Source organism: Dermacentor albipictus, unplaced genomic scaffold (genome assembly GCF_038994185.2).
Source record: "Dermacentor albipictus isolate Rhodes 1998 colony unplaced genomic scaffold, USDA_Dalb.pri_finalv2 scaffold_13, whole genome shotgun sequence".
NCBI classification, from domain to species: Eukaryota; Metazoa; Arthropoda; class Arachnida; order Ixodida; family Ixodidae; genus Dermacentor; species Dermacentor albipictus.
In genome coordinates this window covers 3837351-3851167 of record NW_027225567.1, presented here as the reverse complement: position 1 = coordinate 3851167, position 13817 = coordinate 3837351, and the positions used below count along the sequence as shown (strand labels likewise).

The 13817-nt window shown below is 48.1% G+C and overlaps 1 protein-coding gene across 8 annotated transcripts in view; it reads right to left on the bottom strand.

The window, feature by feature from the left end:
• Positions 1–13817, bottom strand: part of LOC135912998 (death domain-associated protein 6-like) — a 149753-nt gene that overhangs the window by 108956 nt on the left and 26980 nt on the right. For all 8 annotated transcript variants that reach the window (XM_065445614.2, XM_065445616.2, XM_065445615.2 and 5 more), the window contains one exon: positions 1388–1432. In XM_065445614.2, the coding sequence (XP_065301686.1) occupies positions 1388–1432 (45 nt within the window). The remainder of the gene's footprint in view (positions 1–1387; positions 1433–13817) is intronic.

The window sequence follows — 13817 nt, the reverse complement described above, 5'->3', positions numbered from 1 at the left end:
GGCACTTTTGTACCAGTGCCAACACCCCTTTATGCAATGGATATAGCACAAGTTGAAGGCATTTTGTGTCTCACAGAGAAAGCACCAAACGGATCAGTGGGGTACTCGCCAACTCCCACACATACAAAAGCACTTATGACTGCTGCGATGAAGTGAGGGATGACACCTGCTCCGCCATTCAACTCTTTGATGCGACAACAATGCCACCTGTAAACATTGTTTAATTTATGAAACTGATTGAAAAGTGCATATATACATGAAATATAATGAAAGCCTTTCTAAATAAAATGCCGTGCACATTATGACAGATAGCTTATGTACACCAATTTATGATCATGTGGGGCGGCTCCAACATTACTGCCAAAGTTGCACAGTAGGGTGTCGTGGCATGCAGTTTTACACAACTTCCCGCACCAAATGAAAATTTTAATACCCCTTTCAACCTCTAACAACTTGTTCAATACTATCAATATAAAGCACCTTTGATTTTTTTTTTTCCAACATAAATCTCTGGACACATTTTGGTCAGTTGTAAGACCACTTGATACCAGAGCCTCGAGAAAAGGAGCGCCCCAAAAGTGCTTTTAACACTTGATAATGTTATTTTGTGACATGGATAACAAATTTCTCATTGACTCCTCAAGAACTAAACGACTAATTTAATGGCTGGTTTCATAAAATAATGATCTAGATGATATAAAAAAAATGATAACATACTCAGAACTGGGACAATCACCTTCTGGCAACTCAAAGACCTCCATGATTTTTTTCATTCTTGCTGACAATTATTCGATATTTGGTATATCTTCTTATCATGCAGCATTTATCATGTAGTAGTTCCCACTGTCCATGATACAAGCAAAGGAAGCCTGACGGCATAGCACAAGTTAACTATGACTTACCTGCCCACTAACCTTGAAATGATGAGAAAATGTGACGAGAAGTAGGATAAACGAAGAATCAGATGCTTTTTAAGAGCTACTGGCGTAAAAAAATATTTTTGAGAGAAAAGAAAAAGTTTGTCGATTGTGCAGAGTTCAGTAAACGCCCTCAAAGGCAGGTTTCGCAGACAAAAGATTCAAATGCCAAGATGAATTTCACTGACAGAACACTCACAAGGCAGAAATAATAGAAACGAAGTGGAAAATGAAGATCTAGCCTCAACTTAATGCCATAATATTCCTTCACTAATTTACAGCGTCAGTTTACTAAAGTCAGCCATAATAATCTAATCATAGATATAGCCTTTAAATGTACAGACATAACCATGTCTCTATGCATGTGCTTGAAAAAGTTTAGTGTTCTGACAACGCTCACCATGTGTTAACAAAGATTTTACTTCATTGCAAAGATTAAGCATAAAGAACAAAGCACACAGATCAATTACCGGTTCATCTATTCCCAACGGCGGAAGGTCCCTTGCTTCACATTTCTGAAAAAAAGAAAGAAGAAAGAAAAACGGCACGATTGTCTTTCGTGGTTTAAAACTGCCCTCATACAGTAATCACATTCAAAAGGTTTACAAAGTCCTGCTTGCTACATCATTTTGCATAAATATATGCACAACTTCTCAAACTCCTCAGCCTTGGATACCTTCAGCAACTTTCAAAAACGTAAGAAAGTGTGCAGTAGAGGTGGACATGCAATAAAAGTCACAGGCGCACCGTCCATCAATGGAGATCCACACTACAAGATTCATTACACAAAAACAGAAGTGAAAACAGTATTTGTAGACAGGTGCACCTGCCTCTTTTCAATGGCTGAGCTAATGCAGCTACTGGATCAATTTAGGGGTCAGCCAAAGAATGATTTCTCTGTCACAATATATTTTTTTGGCAAATTTTAAAGTCGCCCACTTGCTTGCTGAAAGGTCGAAGTGCCAGAATGTATCGCAAGATATAAGAGACAAAAGTAGTATTCAATGAAATGTAAGTTTCACAAACATTTCAAATTCAAATTCCTTATTTTCCAAAACAAGTTTTGTGGTTGACAGGGCTAAAAGCTGCGATCTGCAGCTTGACAGAGGCTCAGACACCATATTCAAGGCAGGGCTTGACCTCGACATGCATGTAAAACCGTTAAACAAATACATACGAAACAGAAAATAACAGTTCATCAGAATAAGAATACACAATACTAGATATAACGCTTTATATACAGAAGAAAAAATATATATATATATATATTTTATATCGAGGGTCTCGAATCCGGCAACATTGATGCCTTCAGGTAGCATGTGTGGGTTTATTCACCAGTTGCCTTCACCCAAAAAGTTCACGTTCTTGTGACGCCTGCGGCAAGAAGGACGTTCCACGTCCGCTGCCAAGGTCTGTGAGTGGTGGCGGCGTTAGCTAACACTCCCAGGGTTCTACTAGGACACATAAATACCCAAGAAAGTGGATGGGGAATCAGCGCCGCGGTAGCTCAATCGGTAGAGCATCGCACGCGAAATGCGAAGGTTGTGGGTTCGGTTCCCACCTGCGGCAAGTTGTGTTTTCATCCACTTTAATTTCCATTAATTTATCGTTTCTTCATTTCATTTATTAAGTACTAGTAATTTCCCCTATGTTGTCCTTGGTGTCAGTGTTTGTTGGCTGCTTATGATATGACTATATATATATATATATATATATATATATATATATATATATATATATTGTTGCAAGCACGGGGAAAAGGGGTTTATTCAGGCGTGCGAGAGCAGGAACGGCAGGCTACGAACAACAGGAATGGCCGCTGCACCGTCTTCGTTCTCCTCTTCCCCTCTCTTCTTGATCCCCGCGTCCCTTTGACGCGCTTGGACGTAACATACCTCCCCTCGCAGACAAAGCCCCCTGGGCGAGTCAACTAACTTGTCGTGGCGTGCATGATTTCAACCGTGCGACATGTGCGACTTGTGTCCTAGCAGAACGTCTACCAGTGTTCGTGAGGCGCGCGAGAGTATAATTCACTTCGCTGACTTTGTCGATGACAACATACGGTCCATCGTAGTTTGCCAGCAGCTTTTGACACAAACCGCGCTTCCTTGTGGGAGTCCAAAGCCAAACGAGATCACCAGGGTTATATGTAACTGGCCGATGTCGTGCGTCGTAGCGGGCTTTGGAGTTTTCTTGTGATGCCAAAGTCCGAAGACGCGCAAGTCTCCGAGCCTCTTCAGCGAGGCACAGCGTATCGGCGACCGTAGGATTGTCGTGGTGGTAAAAAGGGAGGACAGTGTCGAGCGTATACCGGGGCGGCCGAGCATATAAAAGGAAGAAGGGGCTGTAGCCGGTTGTCTCGTGCTTGGCGGTGTTATATGCGTAAGTAATAAACGGTAGAACTTCATCCCAATTCTTGTGATCGGACGCAACATACATGGAAAGCATATTTGTGATCGTTCGATTAGTGCGCTCAGTGAGGCCGTTCGTTTGCGGATGATATGGCGTCGAGTGCCTGAGGTGCGAGTGACACAAACGCGCAAGCTCTTCCACTATATCCGCCGTGAATTGACGTCCCCGGTCGCTTATGATAACACCAGGTGGTCCATGTCGTAGAACAATAGCGTGAAGTAAGAAAAGCGACACTTCGGTGGCAGTTGCTGATGGTATAGCCGCCGTCTCGCAATAGCGTGTGAAATAGTCGGCGCAGACAATTATCCAGCGGTTCCCCTTAGATGACTTTGGAAAAGGGCCTAACAGATCAATTCCAACTTGCCGAAAGGGTGAGCTGGAAGGCGGCACAGGTTGAAGGAGACCAGATGGGGCAGTGGTTGGGCGTTTCCGACGTTGGCACTGTATGCAGCTGGCGACATAAAACTCAACCGAATGTCGCATCCGGGGCCAGTAAAAGCGTTCTTGAATGCGATAAAGTGTGCGCACAGTGCCTAAGTGCCCGGAGGTAGGGTCATCGTGCATAGCCTGAAGGATTGCTGGCCGGAGACGCTCCGGCACCACTAGAAGGAAGCGTGCACCCGTGCTTGAGTAGTTCCTTTTGTACAGGAGCCCGTCACGTACACAGTAGCTGCTTGTTGCACTTGAATGGGCAGAAGTAAAGAGTGGCTCCAATTTAGTGTCTGTCCGTTGTTCTGTTTTGAACGCATCGATATCTGGAAAAGCGGGTGTCACAGAAGCGACGAGATGATCAAAATCGTCTGCGTCGCAGTCCGTCGTGGCAAGCGGCATACGGGAAAGGCAGTCTGCGTCCGCGTGTTTTCGGCCACTCTTGTAGGAAACAGTGAAGTTATATTCCTGCAACCTCAAAGCCCAGCGCGCAAGGCGACCACAAGGGTCGCGAAGGTTCACGAGCCAGCACAGGGAATGGTGGTCTGTGACGACTTGGAATGGGCGTCCGTACAAGTACGAGCGAAATCGCTGAACCGCAAAGATTACAGCGAGGCATTCTTGCTCTGTCACCGTGTAATTCCGTTCAGGTTTGCTTAATGAGCGGCTTGCATAAGCAATCACGTGCTGACGGTCGTCATAGCGTTGGACCAATACGGCACCCAGACCAACGCCACTAGCATCTGTGTGGATTTCTGTCGGCGCAGTAGGATTGAAGTGGCGAAGGATAGGTCGAGAGGTTAACAGGAACTTCAGCTGACGAAATGCAGAATCGCACTCGGGTGTCCACTCAAACCGTGCGTCTTTATGTAGCAGATTTGTCAGAGGATAAGCGACGTCAGCAAAACCAGGAATAAATCGGCGAAAGTAAGAGCAAAGACCCAGAAAACTACGAAGTTGCTTCACTGACTGCGGTGCACTGAATGCCTCGACAGCTGCCGTCTTGAGGGGATCAGGCCGGATACCGTCTTTGTCAACAAGATGACCCAGCACAAGGGTTTGACGGTCACCAAATTTACATTTCTTCGAGTTCAGAACCAGGCCGGCGTTTTTGATGCAGTCGAGGACAATATCCAGGCGCGTATTGTGCTCATTGAATGTGCGCCCGAATATAACAACGTCGTCAAGATAGCACATACAGATGTTCCATTTTAACCCACGCAGAATGGTGTCCATGAACCTTTCAAAGGTTGCTGGAGCGTTGCACAACCCAAATGGCATCACATTGAATTCGAATAATCCATCCGGGGTTATGAAGGCTGTTTTCTCTCTGTCTGTCGGGTGTATCGGGATTTGCCAATATCCTGAGCGCAGGTCCACTGAAGAAAAATAAGAGGCCGAATGAAGGCAATCGATTGCATCATCAATCCGGGGCAGCGGGTAGACATCCTTCTTAGTCACGGCGTTTAATCTTCGATAATCGACGCAAAATCTCCAGTTACCGTCTTTTTTTCTGACGAGTATGACCGGAGCTGCCCAAGGACTCGAGGACTCTTGTATTATCCCATTTTTCATCATGTCACTCACTTGTTCCCCGATTATCTTGCGCTCGTTAGGCGACACGCGATAAGGCTTTTGCCTGATCGGGCGCGCAGATCCCGTATCGATAGTATGGCGCGTTCGTGACTCGGGAATCGAGAACGCTTTGTCCGGCTGCGCAAAGTCAAACACTGACAGATGTTTAGAAAGCGTATCCACCAAGGTATGGCGCTCCCTTGTGCTGAGCGACTTGTTAATCATAGACAGAAGCTTTTTGTCTGAGACTTGGCGAAGGTCAGCAGGTTCACACGGCGAGTCTGTTAGTACGGCTACGGACGAGGACGTGTATTCTGCAAAGTAGGCGAGTTTCAAGCCATCTGGAAGCAGGACGGGTTCTGCCGAGCAGTTGGCCGTCCACAAGCCAGCACGCCCGTTGCCGATGGATACCACACAATGAGGGACAAAAACGTTCTTCTTCACACAATTTAGATGCATTGGCTCTACGGAGGCATCGAAACTGTCTGGCACTGCACCGCGACATACAACCGGCACGCACACCGAGGTGGACGCAGGCACAACAGTATCTGCAGACACACAAAGTTCACCTTGACTGCAAGTCTCCTCTAAGAGCCCGGACGAAACATGGCCATCGACGCAAACTTCCCCCGTGCGACAATCAACAGTCGCACCACACTGCCGCAAAAAGTCGATGCCCAAAATCACTTCGTGCGTCGATCGGGGAATAACTACAAACTCCGTCGCGAAAACTCCACCAGCCAAGGACACTTCAGCAGTGCACACACAAACAGGGCGTAACGACTCGCCGCTCACTCCACAAAACGTTGCAGCCTGGTCCCACGGAAATACAACTTTGCGCCCCAACCGACCTTTAAAACCGAGACTCATTACGGATACAGTTGCCCCGGTATCCACTAAAGCCATTGTAGGAACACCATCCACAAGTACATGCACTTTGTTCTTAATCATAGCAACTGCAGGGGGCATTTCTGTCGATAGCACGTGTCGAGCGACCTCACCCCCATCGGCCGCGCTAGCTAGTTTTCCGGTTGTGAAGGCGAGGCTGAGCGGCGCACTGGCGATGGAGATTGACGTAAACGCGGTGCACGAGAAGTTGGCGGTGGCGTCAAACTCCTGTCAGATGCCGGCGAGCGGCTCCGGAAGCTTCTCTGCCAGTAATCGTTGCCAGGAGGGACGCCAGCTGACCAAGAGGTGGTGCATGGCTGTTGAGCTGTCCTCGTAGGAGGTGTGGTCCTTGTTGAAGACCCCGATCGACGATTCCACGTTGTTGGGCGACGATTGCAAAATCTCGCTATGTGGCCCGCGACACCGCATTGGAAACACACCGGCAGATGCCGCAAATTTCGATGTTCTTGCACGTAGTCACGCATGTTGCTGTCGACTGCATAGCCAGCAGGTGGGTCCCATTCATCATGGCCAGGCATCGGCCGCCCGGAGGGGTGCGTGCGGCGAGGGCGATGATCTTGATAGCTCAGGGTCCCTCTCGTTTGTGGGGTAGACCTATACTCGACGGTCGCTGAGTGAACCGTGGGTTGCCATGCGGTCGAAACGGCCGTGTTTCGCATCTCGTGTGGTAAGTACGCACCAGCGATGCCGGGTGTGCAACGGTACATCTCTTCCCGATGGAGCAACTCTTCGCGAACAATCTGCCGTATTGTTGATGGAAGGTCAACACACGAACTCGGGTCTACACTTGCCACCGTTGTGACATTAGCCAGGCGACCAAACTTCGGTATTATCCGTCGCATCTTCAGCGTCTCAAAGGTCCTGCAGTGGCGAATGACGTCAGACACGGAATCCAAGCTTTCTTTGCCGATCAAAAAATTGTAGACGTCTTCGGCTATCCCTTTCAACAAATGTCCAACTTTGTCCTCTTCGGACATTTGAGAGTTCACTATTTTGCACAGTTTCAGGACTTCTTCGATATAAGTCGTACAGGTCTCGCCGGGAATCTGAGCTCTTTGCGAAAGCGTCTGTTCGGCGCGTTTCTTTTTTGCGCTAGAGTCTCCAAAACACGCTCTGAGCTCCTCTACGAAAAGGTCCCATGAAGTGAGCGTGTCTTCGTGATTCTCATACCAGACGAGTGCTGTGTCGGTAAGGGAAAACACAACATTTGACAACTGTGCGGTCGAGTTCCAACCATTAGATCGGCTCACCCTTCGGTAGTTTGTGAGCCACTCGTCGACATCTTCTCCGGCTTTTCCTCCGAAAGTGAGTGGCACCCGGTAGTATTGCCACGGAACGCCAGGTGCTGGCCTTGAAGCCGCGTCAGAACCTTCGGGAATCTGGCAGGCGTATTCAGTCATGTCAGGTGATGGTGGCGGAAGTCCGGCAAGTCGACGGCTTCGGCGAAGTTGTAGCAGCGTAGGCTCCGTGGTTACGAGCTGTACCCCGCACCGTCCACCAATATGTTGCAAGCACGGGGAAAAGGGGTTTATTCAGGCGTGCGAGAGCAGGAACGGCAGGCTACGAACAACAGGAATGGCCGCTGCACCGTCTTCGTTCTCCTCTTCCCCTCTCTTCTTGATCCCCGCGTCCCTTTGACGCGCTTGGACGTAACAATATATACAGTCTAGCCCGGTTATAACGAAGCCACTTATAACGAAATAGCGGTTATAATGAAGGGGTTTCAATTTGCCATGCCCATTTGTGCATTTTCAATACATTTTGAGTCCGGTTTTAACTAAGTAAATAAGAGCGCGTCAGCGGATATAACGAAGAGATTTAATACCAACGGAAAAATAATCTGCCAATCAACACATTTTTGCGTCCTTGAGGAGATTTTTTCAGCGAAAATAAGAACAAAATTCGGCTGACGGCGTCGTTTAGTGGCGTCGCTGATGCTGCCGCTGCAACGGCCTGCATGGAGCAGCTTTCGGATTCTGCTAGCGACTTGAACCTTGTGCCTGCGGGTCTAAGCAACATGGACTTCGTTTTCGCCGACAAAGACCTTGTTGCCACCAAGGACTTCATGACTGAAGAAGTTGCCGGGAGTGTCATGGAAGAGACCTTGGCGGACAGCACCTTCGACAGCGAATGCGACGATGCTAGTTGTGCCCCTAAGCCGGTCACCTCCGCAGCGGCCATCGCAGCTGTTGACACGCTACAGATGTACCTCGGGAGTCTGGAGTTCGACCAGACCTTTGGTTCGCAGTTGGATGGTATGGAAGCCGCAATCCTGAAGTCCGCACTCGGGAAACGTGTTCAGGGGATGCTGGACCACTTTTTTCAGCGGCAATAAATTGGTATGCCCATGTTTGCATTTTTTTTCATAGCCCAAATTTTACGAAATAGCGGATATAGCAAAGTGATTTCCGATTCCCGCCGACTTCGTTATAACCGGGCTAGACTGTATATATAAAAGATAGACACAATGAAGAAAAAAGGGGGGAAAATGACGTATGTATATACACACACACATATATATATATGAATTCACATATGCATACACACAAATACATCAGGAAAATATATTACATTCTACAACAATAAAATGTGAAATACAAGCAGACACAGGAGGATTTAGCTTCTGTTAAAAAAGAATTATTAATGTACGTAGCTTCACGACAATAGTGGTCGGTATGATTTTTTTTTTTTTTAAGAGCTGATGAAGTAATGCTAGAGTGGGCTTCACTATATCTTTGTATTTATTGAGGATTAACAGAAGATTATGTTTCAAAGACTGCAGTTTGTAAAAAGTGTGGAAATGTGGTATTATCCAAAAGTTAAGACGTGTACAAACATTGGTATTTTGCTGAAGCAGTGCTATTGTCTTAATAAAGTTTCTATAAGTGGGTGAAGACGCACAGAATGAACACAAAACACGAAATTCATACATATGTTGTATTTTCATAATGTTGTACAACCTGAGATAATATTCTGTGGAAGCTAAACAATCGATATTTGCGATATTGCAAACAACTTTCTTTTGTAATAAACAAATCCTCATAATATTCCTTTGTGTAGTGGTCAACCATACGAGACTACAGTAATTAATATGGGAAGCAAACAATGCAGAATAAATGTTTTTTTTCGTTTTTCTTTTTTTGCTTCCACTGCGAGAATTGTACAGCAATGCAATAGAGCTCCTGCGGTCATTGAAAGTGTTTTGCATTGACAGTGTTTTGAATCCCATGTAAGATTTGAGCTAAATGTTACTCAAAAAATTTTGTATTCATTGACGATTTCGATCCTGCGCCCGTCTCAGTATCCATCCTGTTCTAAATTGATTACTTTATTTTTTGCACGGAAGAAAAGTACCTTGGTTTTAGCTTCACAAGGACGTGATTACCATCTTGATGCCAGATCGGCTTCATCAGTTCCGGAGAGTGGGATAGTGCTATCATCGGCATATATGATCAATTTTGAGCTTGTGTCAATACGGACAATATTGTTTATATTGTACTGTAAAATAGGAAGCAGTGGGGCTGTGGCTAGGAGAGGGACAACGACGACAAGAAAGAACAACTTTGTTTCGGTGCTCGGTCGACTACACTACCTCTCGCTGCTCTAACGTTCTAGTAGTGAACGCTTACTGCTCAAGGTGCTTCGCAACATTTGGTGGAAGGTGCTGGACTTTTTGCAAACCTGGAACTCTGAAGCGGGATGATCCCTGTCACATCTCCCATGCCTGAGGAGACTAGTCCTACCGCGCCACCCATGGCACCGCCTCCAGTCGTCTGTCCTGATGCGCCACGCCAACGGGATCCTCCCATATTCAATGGCACTGACGATCATGACGTAGAGGACTGGCTGTCATCATACAACCGAGTGGGTGCCCACAACAAATGGTCTGAAGCTGACAAGCTTGGTTACGTACCATTCTACCTTTCCGGGGTCACCCATCTTTGGTTCCGCAACCATGAGGCTGACTTTTCCACCTGGACAGCATTCCGAACGGCACTTCAAGAAGTATTCGGTCGCCCTGCTGTGCGCAAACTTCGGGCTGAACAACAGCTTCGCTGTCGTGCCCAACAAAAGGGCGAAACTTTTACGAGCTACATTGAAGATGTAGTTGACATCTGCCGGCGTATCGACCCAGATATGACCGAAGATGACAAGGTCAAGAACATCTTGAAAGGCACAGAAGATGACACCTTCCAAATGCTCTTGGCAAGGAATCCTCAGACGGTCAACGACCTCATAACGCTTTGCCAGAGCTATGAGGAGCTGCGCAAACAACGGCTTTCTATGTGCCAAGCACTCGCTCCGGACGTCGCGCTTTCAGCTCTGAGTGATGGTGTCACTTGTACTCCTTGCAGTTCAGAAATTTTCGACAGAATCAAGCAATTTGTACGAGCAGAAGTGGTGCGCCAATTCTCTTCTGCCAGTCGCTCCAGCCTCAGAGCCGCGCTTGTCTCCAGATCTCCGTCACATGATACAAGAACAAGTCGCTAACGCAGTACCACTTGCTCATCAACTGCCTCCTACACCTGTGCCACTTACGTACGCTGCCGTTGTCGCTAATCCAAGGCCTCCTTCTGCAGGTAATCAATCCAGACTTACCAGCGCCTTTCCCTCACCTCCGCAAGCAGCTGCAACATATTCTCCTGCCCCCCCAAGCAGCTACTGGCTGCCACAGCAGCCCGTGCACCCACCTCGCCAATATTTACAACAGCCTCCGCCCGCTGTTCTCAATCCATGGCGCACCCATGACAATCGGCCTATCTGTTATTCGTGCGGCCTACCTGGGCATGTAGCACGGCTTTGCCGCCAGCGTGGATGGTATCCTTCGGATACTCCGAGGGCACAAAGTAACGGTTTCGACTCTCCGTCCCGTTCTGCTACTGCCGCTCAGCCCTTCGAAGCCTCGGCTCCTCTTTCCCGACCCTTCAATACCCGTCGGTCTCCGTCTCACCGTCGGCGTTCTCTGTCGCCCCTTATCTGTCGTCTTGAAGCTATCCGAGAGGAAAACTAAGGACCGCAGTTCCAGAGGCAAGAACTGCCATCTTATCGAACTCCTCAAGACCTCATTTATTTCCTGCGAACGTCCTTGAAGTTTATGCAGAAGACATTGCCGTTCATGCGCTTGTAGACACGGGAGCAGCAATATCAGTGATTTCAGACCAGCTTCGTCTTACCCTTAGAAAAGTCGCGACGACTTATTCAGCCATTTCATTACGTACAGCAAGCGCTGCGACGATTGAACCCTTAAGGAAGTGTACCGTGCGTGTTGTTATAAGCAGCGCTTTATACCACATTTGAGTTCGTTGTTCTGCCTCACTGCTCCCATGCCATGATTTTAGGATGGGACTTTCTGTCCTCTCATCATACTGTTATACATTGTGCCCGTGCTGAACTCGCGCTGTCGCCATTCGGCACCAACGTTTTTGAAGATACTGATGACACTTCCGGTCGTGTGTTCGTCACCGTCGACACCGAGATTCCTCCATACTCTGCCGCACTTGTACCCGTTTCCTGCGTTGGGTTTTCCAACTCCACAGTTCTTTTCACGCCGTCTAAGCTTGTTGCTCGCCGCCATCCTTTCTTGCTTCCTTTTGCCCTTCTTGCCATTCGACAAGGTTCGAGCGCACTTTATGTATCGAACATGTTTCCTTGCCCTGCTAGGCTGCTACACAATGAGTGTCTTGGCTATGCCGACGAAATCGAACCAAGCTTCCTTTACGATGTGCCTGACGACCCCGCTTTTCCTCTGGTTGACGCTCTGACCCTTCAAGTTTCTCCTCCCATGCCGCCGTGTGACCCAACATTTTACCAGAGTATTGATCCCAACCTCACTCCAGCGCAGCACGCCCAGATCGTCCATCTTCTAGACCGCTTTCGCACGTCCTTCGACCTGCAACAATCTCACTTAGGCCGTACTTCCACTGTTGTCCATCACATTGACACCGGCAACCATGCGCCTTTACGCCACAGGCCGTATCGTGTATCCGCTACGGAGCGTAGCATGATCGCTGAGCAAGTTGCAGACATGCTCCAACGCAGTGTCATACAACCTTCGCACAGTCCCTGGGCTTCTCCAGTAGTGCTGGTAAAAAAGAAAGATGGCACAATTCGCTTTTGTGTGGACTACTAGCGACTTAATAAGATCACACGCAAGGACGTTTATCCGCTACCCCGTATTGACGACGCGCTAGACTGCCTGGCTCCAAGGCGCCGAATTCTACTCATCCTTAGACTTACGATCCGGGTACTGGCAAGTGCCAGTGGCTGAGTCAGACTGTCCGAAAACGGCTTTCATCACACCTGACGGTTTATTTGAATTCACCATGATGCCATTTGGCCTGTGTAATGCGCCTGCCACATTTGAAAGAATGATTGACAACATCTTGCGCGGCATTAAATGGCAGATATGCCCGTGTTATCTGGACGACATCGTTATCTTTTCACCGGACTTTCCTTCCCACTTACTTCGACTTGAACGCCACCCAAAGTGCATCACCGATGCTGGCCTCCAGCTTAACTTGAAGAAGTTTCACTTCACTGCCCAGCAGCTGGTCATCCTCGGCCATGTCGTGTCGAAAGAAGGGTGTACTCCCTGATCTGGCGAAACTACAAGTTGTTGCCCAGTTTCCGCGACCAACTACCTTGAAAGAACTGTGCAGCTTCATTGGGTTAGCGTCATACTTTGGCCGTTTCATCCGCAATTTCGCCACCATAATAGCACCTTTAACGCAGCTTCTTCGTGGTGGCTACAACCTTTCGACCTGGTCACCGGATTGCAATGCCGCATTCACAAAGTTGCGTGGTCTCTTGACGTCACCACCAATCCTGCGCCATTTCGACCCAAGTGCTCCAACTGAAATACAGACGGATGCCAGTGGCGTTGGCCTTGGGGCCGTTCTCGCTCAGAGAAAGGCTGGCTTCTATGAGTACGTCGTTGCCTTCGCCAGTTGTGCACTCACTAAACCTGAATCGAACTATTCTGTCACAGAAAAGGAATGCCTGGCTATAATTTGGGCTATAACCAAATTCCGTCCGTATCTTTATGGCCGCCCGTTTGATGTCATAACTGATCACCATTCGCTGTGCTGGCTGTCGTCTTTAAAAGAACCGTCCGGTCATCTTGCTCGATTGGCCCTTCGACTGCAGGAGTATGACATTCGCGTGCTGCATCGTTCTAGTCGAAAACATTCGAATGCGGATGCCTTGTCTCGTTCGCCACTAACAGACGAGGCTAGCTTCCCGAAGGCCTCATTGTCTGAGTCTTCCCTTGCTGCCACGGACATTCTTCTGGAGCAGAAGAAAGACCCATGGATTGTGTCCATGCTGCGTTTTTTTGTCCAGCCCATCGGCACCCACTACCAATCGCACATTACGTCGCCAAGCACATCACTTCTCCATTCGCAACAGGCTCTTGTACGGTCGCAACTACCTCCCGGACGGCCGCAAATGGTTGCTTGTCATCCCGCGACACCTGCGTTCGGATATTTGCACAGCGTTCCACGACGATCCCCAGTGCGCACATGCACGGGTACTGAAGACATATGCGCGTCTACGCCTTCGTTACTACTGGCGGGG